This window comes from Polyodon spathula, chromosome 3, assembly GCF_017654505.1.
Source record: "Polyodon spathula isolate WHYD16114869_AA chromosome 3, ASM1765450v1, whole genome shotgun sequence".
Classification (NCBI taxonomy): Eukaryota; Metazoa; Chordata; class Actinopteri; order Acipenseriformes; family Polyodontidae; genus Polyodon; species Polyodon spathula.
Genome location: NC_054536.1, coordinates 20,679,466 through 20,692,586, shown reverse-complemented (window position 1 = coordinate 20,692,586; position 13,121 = coordinate 20,679,466). Strand labels below are relative to the sequence as shown.

At 38.1% G+C, this 13,121-nt stretch overlaps 2 protein-coding genes across 2 annotated transcripts; one reads left to right on the top strand and one right to left on the bottom strand.

Annotated features, from left to right (window-relative positions):
• Positions 1-3,430: 3,430 nt before the first annotated feature.
• Positions 3,431-6,473, bottom strand: LOC121312835 (cathelicidin-2-like). Its single transcript, XM_041244651.1, has 4 exons — positions 6,239-6,473; positions 4,522-4,644; positions 3,910-4,011; positions 3,431-3,807 (listed from the first exon to the last, which is right to left on the bottom strand). Exons 1-4 carry the CDS (start codon positions 6,416-6,418, stop codon positions 3,763-3,765), a joined length of 450 nt encoding a protein of 149 aa, XP_041100585.1. The 5' UTR covers positions 6,419-6,473; the 3' UTR covers positions 3,431-3,762.
• A 4,301-nt stretch (positions 6,474-10,774) lies between these two features.
• LOC121312834 (cathelicidin-7-like) lies at positions 10,775-13,121 on the top strand. Its single transcript, XM_041244650.1, has 4 exons — positions 10,775-11,007; positions 12,082-12,204; positions 12,773-12,874; positions 12,976-13,121. Exons 1-4 carry the CDS (start codon positions 10,828-10,830, stop codon positions 13,018-13,020), a joined length of 450 nt encoding a protein of 149 aa, XP_041100584.1. The 5' UTR covers positions 10,775-10,827; the 3' UTR covers positions 13,021-13,121.

Genomic DNA, 13,121 nt, shown 5'->3' with positions numbered 1-13,121 from the left:
GAAAACCCGGTGGGGAGCACGATGGACGAAATTAAAATGGTGGAAATGACAAATAATTGCTTCCTAACACAATTTGTCAAGGCACCAACTAGAGGGGAGGCATGCCTTGATTTAGTCTTTTCAAATAACAAAGACAGAATAACTAAAACAGAGGTCATTAAACCACTGGCAAACTCAGACCACAACATGGTTTAATTTGAAGTGCTTTTTAAAACCCCAAAAGTAATGACTAAAGCTAAGGTTTACAATTTTAGAAAAGTAAAATATGAAGGTCTGAAATAGAGACTAACAGAAGTAGATTGGAGTAAAATAGAGAAAACATCCACAGAAAAAGGATGGCTGGTCTTCAAAAATGTAGTATTAGAGGTGCAAAACAATTACACCCCTAAAGTAGACAAATCTAAATGTAAAACTAAGTTGCCAAAATGGTTTAATAGATCAATTAAAAAAAAATATTCAGCGAACAAATTCACTTTACAGAGCGTTTAAAAGAGCCCAAAAACAAAGTACACAGAAATAGTTCACAGAACTACAAACTCAAGTCAAAAAGAAAGTTATAAAGGCTAAGAGAGAAATAGAAATCAACATTGCTAACGGGGCTAAAACCAATTCCAAAATGTTTTTCCAATATTACAAAAGTATAAGGTACTGCAAGCAGGAAATAAAAATGTGCATTTTAAATATCATATGGAGATACTGAACTTGGAGAAGGAATCTATGAAAAAGACCTAGAAGTTTTTGTTGACTCAGAAATGTCTTCATCTAGACAATGTGGGGAAGCTATAAAAAGGCCAACAAGATGCTTGGATATATTATGAAAAGTGTTGAATTTAAATCAAGGGAAGTAATGTTAAAACTGTACAATGCATTAGTAAGACCTCATTGTGAATATTGTGTTCAGTTCTGATCACCTCACTACAAAAATGATTTTGTTGCTCTAGAAAGAGTGCAAAGAAGAGCGAACATAATTATTCCAGGTTTAAAAGACATGTCATATGCACACAGGCTAAAAGAATTGAATCTATTCAGTCATGAAAAAAGAAGACTACACGGTGACCTAATTCAAGCATTCAGAATTCTAAAAGGTATTGACAATGCCGACCTAAGGGACTTTTTCAACCTGAAAAAAGAAACAAGGACCAGTTCACAAATGGAGATTAGACAAAGGGGCATTCAGAACAGAAAATCTAAGGCACTTTTTTACACAGAGAATTGTGAGGGTCTGGAACCAACTCCCCAGTAATGTTGTTGAAGCTGACACCCCGGGATCCTTTAAGAAGCTGCTTGTTGAGATTTTGGGATTAATAAACTACTAACAACCAAATGAGCAAGATGGGCTGAATGGCCTCCTCTCGTTTGTAAACTTTCTTATGTTCTTATGTTCTTAATATATTGGATGGGAAATTATCAGTGATATATTTACTCAATGATTGAATATTTTAAAATGCATCAAACAAATATCAGCCGGACAAGGGATCTAAGTTGTACTCTGCCAATTCCCGATTCTCTGGTTAAGAAACTATATCCATCCTTTATAGGGATGGATGCAGGAAATGAAATACACAAGTAAAGAACAGTAAGGAAAACAAATGGTACTGTTGTAATCACCAACATGAATGTGCTGTCAATCAGACATAATTAATTGCTTTAACACTGTCATTTATGCCTAAGAATATTGGAAGGGTTGGTTCAGAAAGAACGCATAAGGACGCCTATGCGTCTGGTAAGGCACCTAATTTCAGTTGCTGTCATTCGCTGGGTTTCAGATATATCTGCAGATGTGATGTGTTAGCCGTTAATACTGAAACATCCCAATTTTACCAGCTAATCGTGGTCACTGGGATTTACAACAGATGTACCTCGAGCATTCTACCTACCTGTCATTCTTTATTAATGTGCTGTGCCAATTCAACTAATTCCATTAATGTGTTTTGTTTTACAGCTACAAAACACATATTATATGTACCATAAACCTTTTTATTTCATTGTATTATGTAAAGAAAATGTGTCTAATGAAAGATTAACTACAAACTAATACAATGCCTATAGAAAATCTACACCCCCTTGAACTTTTCTCACATTTTGTTGTGTCAGTGCCTCAGAGTTTCATGCATTTAAATGAGTATTTTTTTCCACTTACCTTCCATTTATCTACACACCATACTCCACACTGTTAAGAGGAAAAAAGTTTTTATTGACAAAAAAATTATAATTTAAAAATATAAAACTGAAAGATCATAATTGGATAAGTCTCCACCCCCCTGAGTTAATACTTGGTGGAAGCACCTTTGGCAGCAATTACAGCTGTGAGACTGTTGGGATAGGTCTCTACCAACTTTGCACACCTAGATTTTTCAAGGAATCTTCAAGTCATGCCACAAATTTTCGATTGGATTTAGGTCGGGACTCTGACTGGGCCACTCAAGGACATTTATCTTTTCGTTCCTTAGCCACTCCAGTGTAGCTTTGATTGTGTGCTTTGGGTCGTTGTCATGCTGAAAGGTAAACTTCTGTCCCAGTTTCAGCTTTCTTGCAGAGGGCAGCAGGTTTTCCTCAAGGACTTCTCTATACTTTGCTCCATTCATTTTACCTTCTATCCTGACAAGTGCCCCAGTCCCTGCCGATGAGAAACATCCCCATAATATGATGCTGCCACCATCATGCTTCACAGTAGGGATGGCGTTCTTTTGGCGATGCGCTGTGTTGGGTTTCTGCCAAACATAACACTTTATATTTAGGCCAAAAAAGTTCAATTTTAGTTTCATCATACCATATCTAGGCAGGGTCTTGGTGGTGCCATACACCTTCCACTTCTTAATAATCACCTTAACCATGCTCCAAGGGATATTCAAGACCTTTGATATTTTTTTTTACTCATCTCCTGATCTGTGCCTTTCAACATCTTTGTCCCAGGGTTCTTTTGAAAGTGACTTGGTGCTCATGGTTGAGACTTTGTTTTGAAATGCACTACCCAGCAGAGAGAACCTACAGAAACTGCTGAATTAATCTTGAAATCATGTGAATCACTACAATTTAACACAGGTGGAGGCCACTTAACTTGGTGTGTGATTTTGAAGGTGATTGGTTACACCTGAGCTAAATTAGGATTGCTATTACAAGGGGGGTAGACAACCAAGCTATTTCAGTTTTTATTTTTAATTCATTTTCTACACATTTCTACAATATTTTTTTCACTTGGAAGTTGTGGGGTAGGATGTGAAGATAAATGAAAAAACAACTATTTAAATCATTTTAATGTATTTTAATGCATTTTAATTCCAGCTATAAGGGTAAAAAAGGTGAACATTTTGAAAGGAGGTGTAGACTTTCTATAGGCACTGTACAAGTTTTAAAGAATTATTGTAAACATAGCCATAGTAGTTCTTATTGCAGTAACTCAAATATTGTGTTTTTTCTTTAATGATACATCTGTGTTAAGATGCTTTGACTGTGGACCAAATCTCTATACAATATATTAATATGCGCCAGCACAACTTGTAATGCACAGCAGTAGAAATCCAGAAGAACTAAAGGAAATCGATCCTAAGTATTGGAACATTAGCTAGCACTAGCTCTTCTCATATAAAAACACTTTTGTGGATCTAGCCTAGATTAAATAAAGAAGAGTCTAGCTTGTCTGCAGGTGTGGTTTTAGAGCTTCTAACCTCATTTCAGAATCCATAACAGTGGTGCATCACATAAAAAAGCCTGTTACAGACTATTATAGTAGTGAAGTTGACTTGGGAATGCAGGTGCGTTTCATTAGCGTCTGAAAGGCCACCATGGGTTTTTTGGCTTTTCCAGTTCCTGAAAAACAAAAACAGTCAAAGTAAAAACAAAATCTGAAAATATCACAAGACTACTGGAAAAAAAGAACATCCATGGCTCAAAACATATTTAAAAATGTACCTTCCGCTCCTCTGGACCAACATGTTCACAGGTCACTTCACTGTTTGCTTCAGATAGGCGGTTGTTCACAAAAGTAACGGTTGACGAACACTTTTTCATCAGCTGCGGAAGAAAGGCCTATTACTTAATGGTACAAATGTATAGTACCTCTTGCAATTATGAATGCAGGGTAATCTGTTTAGCCTAATATTGTTCACCATTGAAGCTATTGTACATACACTTGCCAATCACTCTTAATAGGTTTTGCTAAAGAATGTCCATTTCAAGTTTTATATACATATATAAATTGGAACAAGCGTACATTTGTACATTTGCTTCCACTATATCACCTATCATGGATATCCATCCCCAATGGAGGACAAGACCAATGAACCCGGACATTTACTCAAAGACAAATACACTAAACTATCTCTCATGCACTGTTAGAGATGTTGTTTTTTACAAAGTGTTTGTCTTTTATTGATTAAAATGGTGTAGTTGTAGTTAGATCCACTATGTCAGTTGAATAGAGCTCAATGTGTGTCAGGTAAGTTTTTATGTTTGTAAGAAAATCCATTCTACTTCTGAGGGTCTCAGTTAAGGGATAGTGGAACAGAAAAGATGTGCACTCACTCCATTCTCCTTATAAACACACTCAGCCTTCTTGTAGTCCTCTGTTTTTGGGCAAACTGTCTCCTTCAATGTGAACTTTATCTTCATTACAGTAGGGGAGCCATTGCCAGGGATCATGATGTCCTGTATTAAAGGAAACAGGACAGGTTCTATATTCAGCTGAACCAATGGTGCCAAATACATTTTAGGCTAATCTTTTAGAGAAATTCAGTATAGTGTAAGCTATAACTAGAGTAATAGGTATCTCCAACAAATTACTGCAGTCTTCTTTTAGAAATCTTGGACATATGTAACTTGATAACTTTTAGCTTTTTGATAGAACATACCCTTAAGTGCAAGAACCAGCCACATTTTGAAGTTGAACATCCTCCTCTACTCACCAGCTGTAGTGGGACACTTCAGACAATCCATTGCCTTTGCTCTTCCTTTTATCTCTTGTTATGTTCTACACAGTTGACAGAAACCGTCCTCCTCTTTGTAACTGACTCCCTCCTCTCTGCGCGGGCTCCCTCCCTCTCCATTTGAATTTTCCTTGACCCCTCCTCTGCCTTTGACACTGTTGATCATACTCTTCTCCTTTCTCTCTCTGATCTGTGGGATCTCAGGCTCTGCTCTTGCCTCGTTTTACTCCTATCTTTCTAACTGCAACTTCCCAGGTTTCTTGGCGTGGCTCTCCCTCTCTTCTCCTCACCCCTTCTTTCCAGGTGTACTTCAAGGACCTGTCCGTGGCTCTTCCTCCTCTACTCACTCTACATCCTTTATGCTGATGATACTCAGATCTTCCTCTCCTTTGACACCCACCCCTCCCGCATCTCAGAATGCCTCTCAGCTATCTCAACTTGGACGCATTCTCACCACCTCAATCTCAATCTGTATAAATCTGACCTCTACTTTCCTTCTGCTTCTTCTCCCTCCTCTGACCACTCCATCTCCTTCTGCTAAAAACCTAGGTGTTTCTCTTCACCCCTCCCTCTCAACACTTCCACTCGGCAAGCACTTGCCTCTTGCTGTCCAGTTTGGACTACTGTAACTCAATCCTTGTTGGTTTCCCTGCTTCAGCTATCCACACCCTTCATCTCATTCAAAATTCTGCTGCTTATCTTGTATTCTCCCAATCATGCTACTCTCATTCTACCCCCCTGTGTTGCACCCTCTACTGGCTACCTATCTCTGCTCACCTTCAATTCAAGACCCTTGTTCTTGCCTACCACTCTCTTCACCACACTGCCCCTTTCTACCTCCAATCCCTCATGTCTCCCTATACCCCCTATCACCCTCTCCTCTACAGGCCGACTGGTCATGCTTTACCTGCACTTTCCATCCTCCTGTACTTGCTCCTTCTCTTCCCTCGCCCCCCTGTGGTGGAACCTGCTACTGGAGAACTTTAGAACTGTCTCTCACCGCCTTCCGCCGCCTCCTCAAGACCAACTTGTTTAGACTGCACTTATATATCTCTTGATCTACCCTCTTACCATGCACTGGACTTTCCTGACCTTAGCACCGTGTTCTGGACCCTCACCTAATGTACTACTATTATGTCATTGTAGATATAACTTATTGCAATTCTATCTTGTTGCTTCCTTCTTCATATTGTATTTTAGTCTTGCTATTATACTTATTGTAAGCTGCTGTATTTAAATATTAATCTTGCATTTTAACCCTGTAAGTCACCTTGGATACATAAATAATAATAATGCAAGGCAAGAGTAAGACATACCATTCCTCGCAGAGGATTCTTTTCAGGTGGTTTGAATGCATTTTTCTCCTCACTTCCCCTGTTGTAATGGACTGTAGAAACAGAGAGGGCATCCATGAAGTTGAATGACTTCTTGGCCAGAGCTGCAGTGAGCAGGCAGGCCAGTCCGGCCAGCAGCAGGGCGTTCAAGCAGGTCCTCATCTTTGCAGTGAATCCTTGACTCTGAGCTGGGATTGCTGATCTAGTCCTGCAGGGAGGCTGTCTATTTAAACTCTGCTTCTGGAATTTCCAATGTTGACCAACAGGATATCTGTTACATAGATTTGATTGCTTGCCAGTTACCTGAAAGAATTTCTTAATTGCGACAGTACTGACTGCCGGTAAATTCAATGTTGACAATCTATTGAAACTTCCAGTAAATTTTGACAAATACATTTGTCTGTGAAGTGATTATAAACAGGTTAGGGTTATAAGCAGGGTCTTGTGTTTTTCTGTGCTTATTATTTCATTTTTCTGTGTTTATTGTGAGCTATGATTTTTATGTAGATATTTATTTACTGCTTTTTTAAATATCCTGTAAGAAATTGTTTTCTGTTACTTTCCAAAATTATTGGTCTATTTTTCTGTAAGAATACATATAGTAACTTACAGTACTTGCACACTTGTACCTTCTTTCCTTTGCGGTCTTCCACAAGGAAATCTTCTTCTGGGGGTTTTGTGTGTCTAGGATTATTATTTATTTATTTATTTTTGTTACATTGCAATTCTGTTTTAAATCGCACAAGCATGTACTGTAAATCCTCACTACAGGAATTTGTTGCCACTCAGTAGTGGGTGGTACGGTGGGTTTAAAGTATTTAGAACAAATCAATGCTTCCTCACTGGGAAGGAGCCAAGTCAATGTGAATTGAGTAACTATTTTCCAGGGTTTATAGATATACACCGATTTCATTTTTTTTTTTGTGTGTGTGTGTGTGTGTGTGTGTGTGTGTGTGTGTGTGTGTGTGTGTGCTTCCTAAAACTTCCCCTCATGGCTCCCTCATTTGCATGGAGGGCATTCCCCGAATTTTCAGTGAAACCTAAAATAAACTTTAAAACCAGCTATGGGAATTATTACATGCATGTACATTTTTGTTATTATTTTTTAACTGCAACTGGGGCTCTACATTTAGATTTTTAACTACTGGCCCCTTGGGCCACTGAGCTTGTGTTTTTACTGGCCCGGATGTAATTTTATCTGGCCCAATATATTTATATATTTTTCATGATGGTTTTATTTTCATTATGTTTCTATCTGTGTATGGTAACCAAAGAGAGCCCACGTCTTAAAAGAAAGTGGCTAAACAAAGCCTTTCAATATATGTTTCTTCACCCAATTGTGTGCTCATCAGAAAATGAAAATACTGTATTCAATATTTGTATGTGTACAAATGATACTCATTTTTTCACAAGCAAACCCACAACCAAGCTGTTACCATATGGTTACAGCAACGCTGAATAGGGATGGTTCAGTGTAGTCGAATACACGAAAATAAAAATAAAAATTGTACATTTGCTACTAGTTTTTTTTTTAATGCTGACGCTTAACAAGTGCTATGTCAGTCTTAAACCCGTTGTTATTTGCATATTAAATGTAAGGACCCTAATTAATTATGCAATGCTTGTAATAACAACATTCTACAGTAATCGTATTCGGTTTGAAATTGTTGCCAATTTTATTGCCTTGTTTTTAGCTAATGTTAACAGATCCCTACATGAGTTCAGCTGTAATGACTGTACACACAGCAGCTTCTGTAGCTGATGCTAGCCAGTCATGAAATAGCTTCCGGGGGCACGGCACCAGCCAACTTTGAATGTGTGAAATGAAATAAAATAATGTGTATAGCAAGTGCTAAAAGAAGTAATCCAAACTTGGCTAACATTGAAATTAGAAAGGTAATTTAATGTTATAATGAATATAAAGACATACTAAATGTTAAGCAGAACAACACAATGACTAATAAGAGAAGGCAAGATACTTGGAGTTGGAAAGGAGTTATTTTTTAACTCTGGCCTGCAGTTCAATGTAAAATATCTACTGTTGACTTTCTGTTAATGGATGGAGTAACGTCAACATTTGCACTGACCATTAAAAGTATAAGTAGTAATCCTTGTTTTGAATTATTTACAGGTTATTAGAATAAACAAAGTAACTTGACTTGGATTAATCTGATGTCAGTACTTGATGACTAGTTGTAATTAGTAATGTTAAACTATTATAATGTATTTTCTATTGTTTTGGTCTGGTTACAATATTTAGACTTAATATTATTTTATAAATATTATTTGTTAGAATTAAACAGATGTAGAATATTTAGCTTGCTATATGATAGGTGTCATTTTATTCTGAATATACTACAGCAAAAAATCTTATTTGTTGGTTTGCACAATATTATGCTACTGTTGCTTTAATTGGAAGACATAAATGCTGTGACATTGCTGCTCATTGAGTTCTGTATTTTAATTCAGTAAACGAAAGGAAAAACTTGTGCCTAATGAAATAAGGTATTGAATGAAGAAATCTCAACTTAGACATTGTTTGAACACTTTGTGAACCCAACTAAACTTTACCGGCTTACACTGTTATGCTGTCTACTGCATACGCATTTCACTGTCATAATGAAGCCTTCACTCTAAATGTTCGACTTCATTTTTTTTTCATAATTACTTTCTTTATGTTTTATTGATTTCAGTGCTTTCCTTGTGGCTTATTGATTGCTTAGTTGAGGAAAACACCAACACAGCACTTCGGTATGCAGTCTCAGAGTCTGACTGTACAACAAATATGATGTACGGCGGGAAAGTGAGGATTAGTTTGTAGTTATGTTTTAAAAAAATGCTTTGTAAATGAGTTTTCAGCGTTTTGGCACACTGGCCCATTTTCCTGGATTCATGAAATGGAAGCCATGTGCACTATACAGTATCTATTATATTAGTTAAATGTAACAGGCCCAGTAGGACCTGTGGTGCTTCATAACTACAGACCAAACTGCAGTCTCTACCGGTCCCAGGCCGTCGGGCCACGGTTAACTCTTTGCGGTCCATTTATTCAGTGCTTGTCAGGCGCGTAAGGACCAATTTATTTTCACACGCACTGTTTATTTTACATGCACTGTTTAAAATATGTTTTTTTCAGAGTAAAACAGGTTTAAAAGGCCCTGCATAGCAAAAGGACATCAATACTGCATCTCTAGCCAAGCCCCACCCCTTGTTCGTTGTATTTTTCACATACCTCTTTATGGACGTGCATACTGATAAATCCTCTCCTGATCACTCGTTTTATCACCAAACTCCCCAATAATGCGATCCAAGTCATTATTTTATTACTATAACGTCTCAAAAAGCTCTGCAAATGTCTGTGATATTCTTAGAGCGCTGGATGCGGAAGCAGTTAATTCATTTGTTTGTGTCTGTGTTATCTCTGTAGTGCAGGGGCTATCTGTACTGCTCAGATACACCCCTTTTTTCGACTTCATTCGGCTCCTATTAGTCTCACTCGGCCATTGAAAGGTTTTCTCTGCTTTTTCCGGAGAAAAAACAACTAGAGACCTGTGCTTGACATCAGACTGGAAAGGGAAAATTGACAAAGGGTTAATGTCGAACCGTGAGGGAGCTCACCTATATCCCTTGTTTAGAAAGATACAGGGTATTAATGCTTGTGACAGAGTAGCCATCTGCCATGTGGGTGCGTGCATTCACTGCTGAGTGACAAGCAGATCGAGACGCAGACAAACAGGATTTATTTACATATCAACGCACTGAACAGCTCACGTGACACTACCAGCAATGGCTGCGCACGGAGAACATACAACACAGTGTACAAAACTTGAAGGATCTACAATCTCTGAATTAATCTTCTCTGTTCAATAATAAACTAACGTTGGTGAAGAGGCTGTTAATGGCCAATAAATGGTTAGAGCGGATATGTCACTAGAGGATTACGTAACGGATTACTGTGATAAATAAAGTTTAATGTGTCTTGTATTGTATTATTATTTCTACATTTGTGTGTGTGTGTTGGGGGGGCATTGTTGGTTTTATAACTAGGGCTTCTGATTTTCAGTTTAAACCAATTTCCTTGTGGAAGACCGCAGAGGAAAGAAGGTACAAGTGTGCAAGTACTGTAAGTTACTATATGTATTCTTACAGAAAAATAGACCAATAATTTTGGAAAGTAACAGAAAACAGCTTCATACAGTATATTTAAAAAAGCAGTAAATAAATATCTACATAAAAATCATAGCTCACAAAAAACACAGAAAAATGAAATAATAAGCATAGAAAAACACAAGACCCTGCTTATAACCCTAACCTGTTTATAATCACTTCACAGACAAATGTATTTGTCAAAATTTACTGGAAGTTTCAATAGATTGTCAACATTGAATTTACTGGCAGTCAGTACTGTCGCAATTAAGAAATTATTTCAGGTAACTGGTAAGCAATCAAATCTATGTAACAGATATCCTGTTGGTCAACATTGGAAATTCCAGAAGCAGAGTTTAAATAGACAGCCTCCCTGCAGGACTAGATCAGCAATCCCAGCTCAGAGTCAAGGATTCACTGCAAAGATGAGGACCTGCTTGAACGCCCTGCTGCTGGCCGGACTGGCCTGCCTGCTCACTGCAGCTCTGGCCAAGAAGTCATTCAACTTCATGGATGCCCTCTCTGTTTCTACAGTCCATTACAACAGGGGAAGTGAGGAGAAAAATGCATTCAAACCACCTGAAAAGAATCCTCTGCGAGGAATGGTATGTCTTACTCTTGCCTTGCATTATTATTATTTATGTATCCAAGGTGACTTACAGGGTTAAAATGCAAGATTAATATTTAAATACAGCAGCTTACAGTAAGTATAATAGCATGACTAAAATACAATATGAAGAAGGAAGCAACAAGATAGAATTGCAATAAGTTATATCTACAATGACATAATAGTAGTACATTAAGTGAGGGTCCAGAACACAGTGCTTAGGTCAGGCAAGTCCAGTGCATGGTAAGAGGGTAGATCAAGAGATATGTAAGTGTAGTCTAAACAAGTTGGTCTTGAGGACGCGGTGGAAGGCGATGAGAGACAGTTCTGAAATTCTCCAGTAGCTGGTTCCACCACAGGGGGGCGAGGGAAGAGAAGGAGCAAGTACAGGAGGATGGAGAGTGGAGGTAAAGCATGACCAGTCGGCTTGTAGAGGAGAGGGTGTTAGGGGGTATAGGGAGACATGAGGGATTGAAGGTAGAAAGGGGCAGTGTGGTGAAGAGAGTGGTAGGCAAGAACAAGGGTCTTGAATTGAAGGTGAACAGAGATAGGTAGCCAGTAGAGGGTGCAAAGCAGGGGGGTAGAATGAGAGTAGCATGGTTGGGAGAATACAAGATGAGCAGCAGTAATTTTGAATGAGATGAAGCCGAGAGACCAGCAAGGAGTGAATTACAGTAGTCCAAACTGGACAGCAAGATGCAAGTGCTTGCCGAGTGGAAGTGTTGAGAGGGAGGGGTTAAGAGAAACACCTAGGTTTTTAGTAGAAGGAGATGGAGTGGTCAGAGGAGGGAGAAGAAGCAGAAGGAAAGTATATAGTGAATAGAGGAGGATGTTCAACTTCAAAATGTGGCTGGTTCTTGCACTTAAGGGCATGTTCTAGCAAAAAGCTAAAAGTTATCAAGTTACATATGTCCAAGATTTCTAAAAGAAGACTGCAGTAATTTGTTGGAGATACCTATTACTCTAGTTATAGCTTACACTGTATTGAATTTCTCTAAAAGATTAGCCTAAAATGTATTTGGCACCACTGGTTCAGCTGAATATAGAACCTGTCCTGTTTCCTTTAATACAGGACATCATGATCCCTGGCAATGGCTCCCCTACTGTAATGAAGATAAAGTTCACATTGAAGGAGACAGTTTGCCCAAAAACAGAGGACTACAAGAAGGCTGAGTGTGTTTATAAGGAGAATGGAGTGAGTGCACATCTTTTCTGTTCCACTATCCCTTAACTGAGACCCTCAGAAGTAGAATGGATTTTCTTACAAACATAAAAACTTCCCTGACACAAATTGAGCTCTATTCAACTGATGTAAACAACAGCGTATCTAACTAAAACCACACCGTTTTAATAAATAAAAGAAGACCAGTTTGTAAAAACCAACATCTCTAACAGTGCCTGGAAGATAGTTTAGTGTATTTTCTTTGAGTAAAATGTCTGGGTTCTCTTGTCTTGTCCTCTACTGGGGATGAATATCTGTGACAGAGATATAGTGGAAGCAGATGTATTAATGTACACTTGTCACAATTTGTGTTTGTGGGGAGAGAGAGAGAGAGAGAGAGAGAGAGAGAGAGAGAGAGAGAGAGAGAGAGAGAGAGAGAGAGAGATGTAATAAAATTTGAAATGGACATTCTTTAGCAAAACTTATTAAGAGTGATTGGCAAGTGTGTATACAATATTAGGCTATATAGACTGCCCTGCATTCATATTTGCAAGAAGTACTATACATTTGTAGCATTATCTAATGGGCTTTTTCTCTGCAGCTGATGAAAAAGTGTTCGTCAACTGTTATTTTTGTGAACAACCACCTATCTGAAGCAAACAGTGAAGTGACCTGTGAACATGTTGGTCCAGAGGAGCGAAAGGTACATTTTTAAATATGTTTTGAGCCATGGATGTTCTTTTTTTTCTAGTAGTCTTGTGATATTTTCAGATTTTGTTTTTACTTTGACTTTTTGTTTTTCAGGAACTGGAAAAGCCAAAAAACCCATGGTGGCCTTTCAGACGCTAATGAAACGCAGCTGCATTCCCAAATCAACTCCACTACTATACTGCAGATTCACGTTTCTGAAAAACTTATGAACATTCTTAATAATATATTTGTTAGTTGTA

Bases quoted from the DNA above. Each gene is read 5' to 3' on its own strand.
- LOC121312834 (XM_041244650.1), top strand. From the start codon at position 10,828: ATGAGGACCTGCTTGAACGCCCTGCTGCTGGCCGGACTGGCCTGCCTG. The intron at 11,008-12,081 runs GTATGTCTTACT...CCTTTAATACAG, and splicing joins AGAATCCTCTGCGAGGAATG to GACATCATGATCCCTGGCAA. The intron at 12,875-12,975 runs GTACATTTTTAA...TTTGTTTTTCAG, and splicing joins TTGGTCCAGAGGAGCGAAAG to GAACTGGAAAAGCCAAAAAA.
- LOC121312835 (XM_041244651.1), bottom strand. From the start codon at position 6,418: ATGAGGACCTGCTTGAACGCCCTGCTGCTGGCCGGACTGGCCTGCCTG. The intron at 4,012-4,521 runs GTGAGTGCACAT...TTTCTTCCGCAG, and splicing joins GTGTTTATAAGGAGAATGGA to CTGATGAAAAAGTGTTCGTC. The intron at 3,808-3,909 runs GTACATTTTTAA...TTTGTTTTTCAG, and splicing joins TTGGTCCAGAGGAGCGGAAG to GAACTGGAAAAGCCAAAAAA.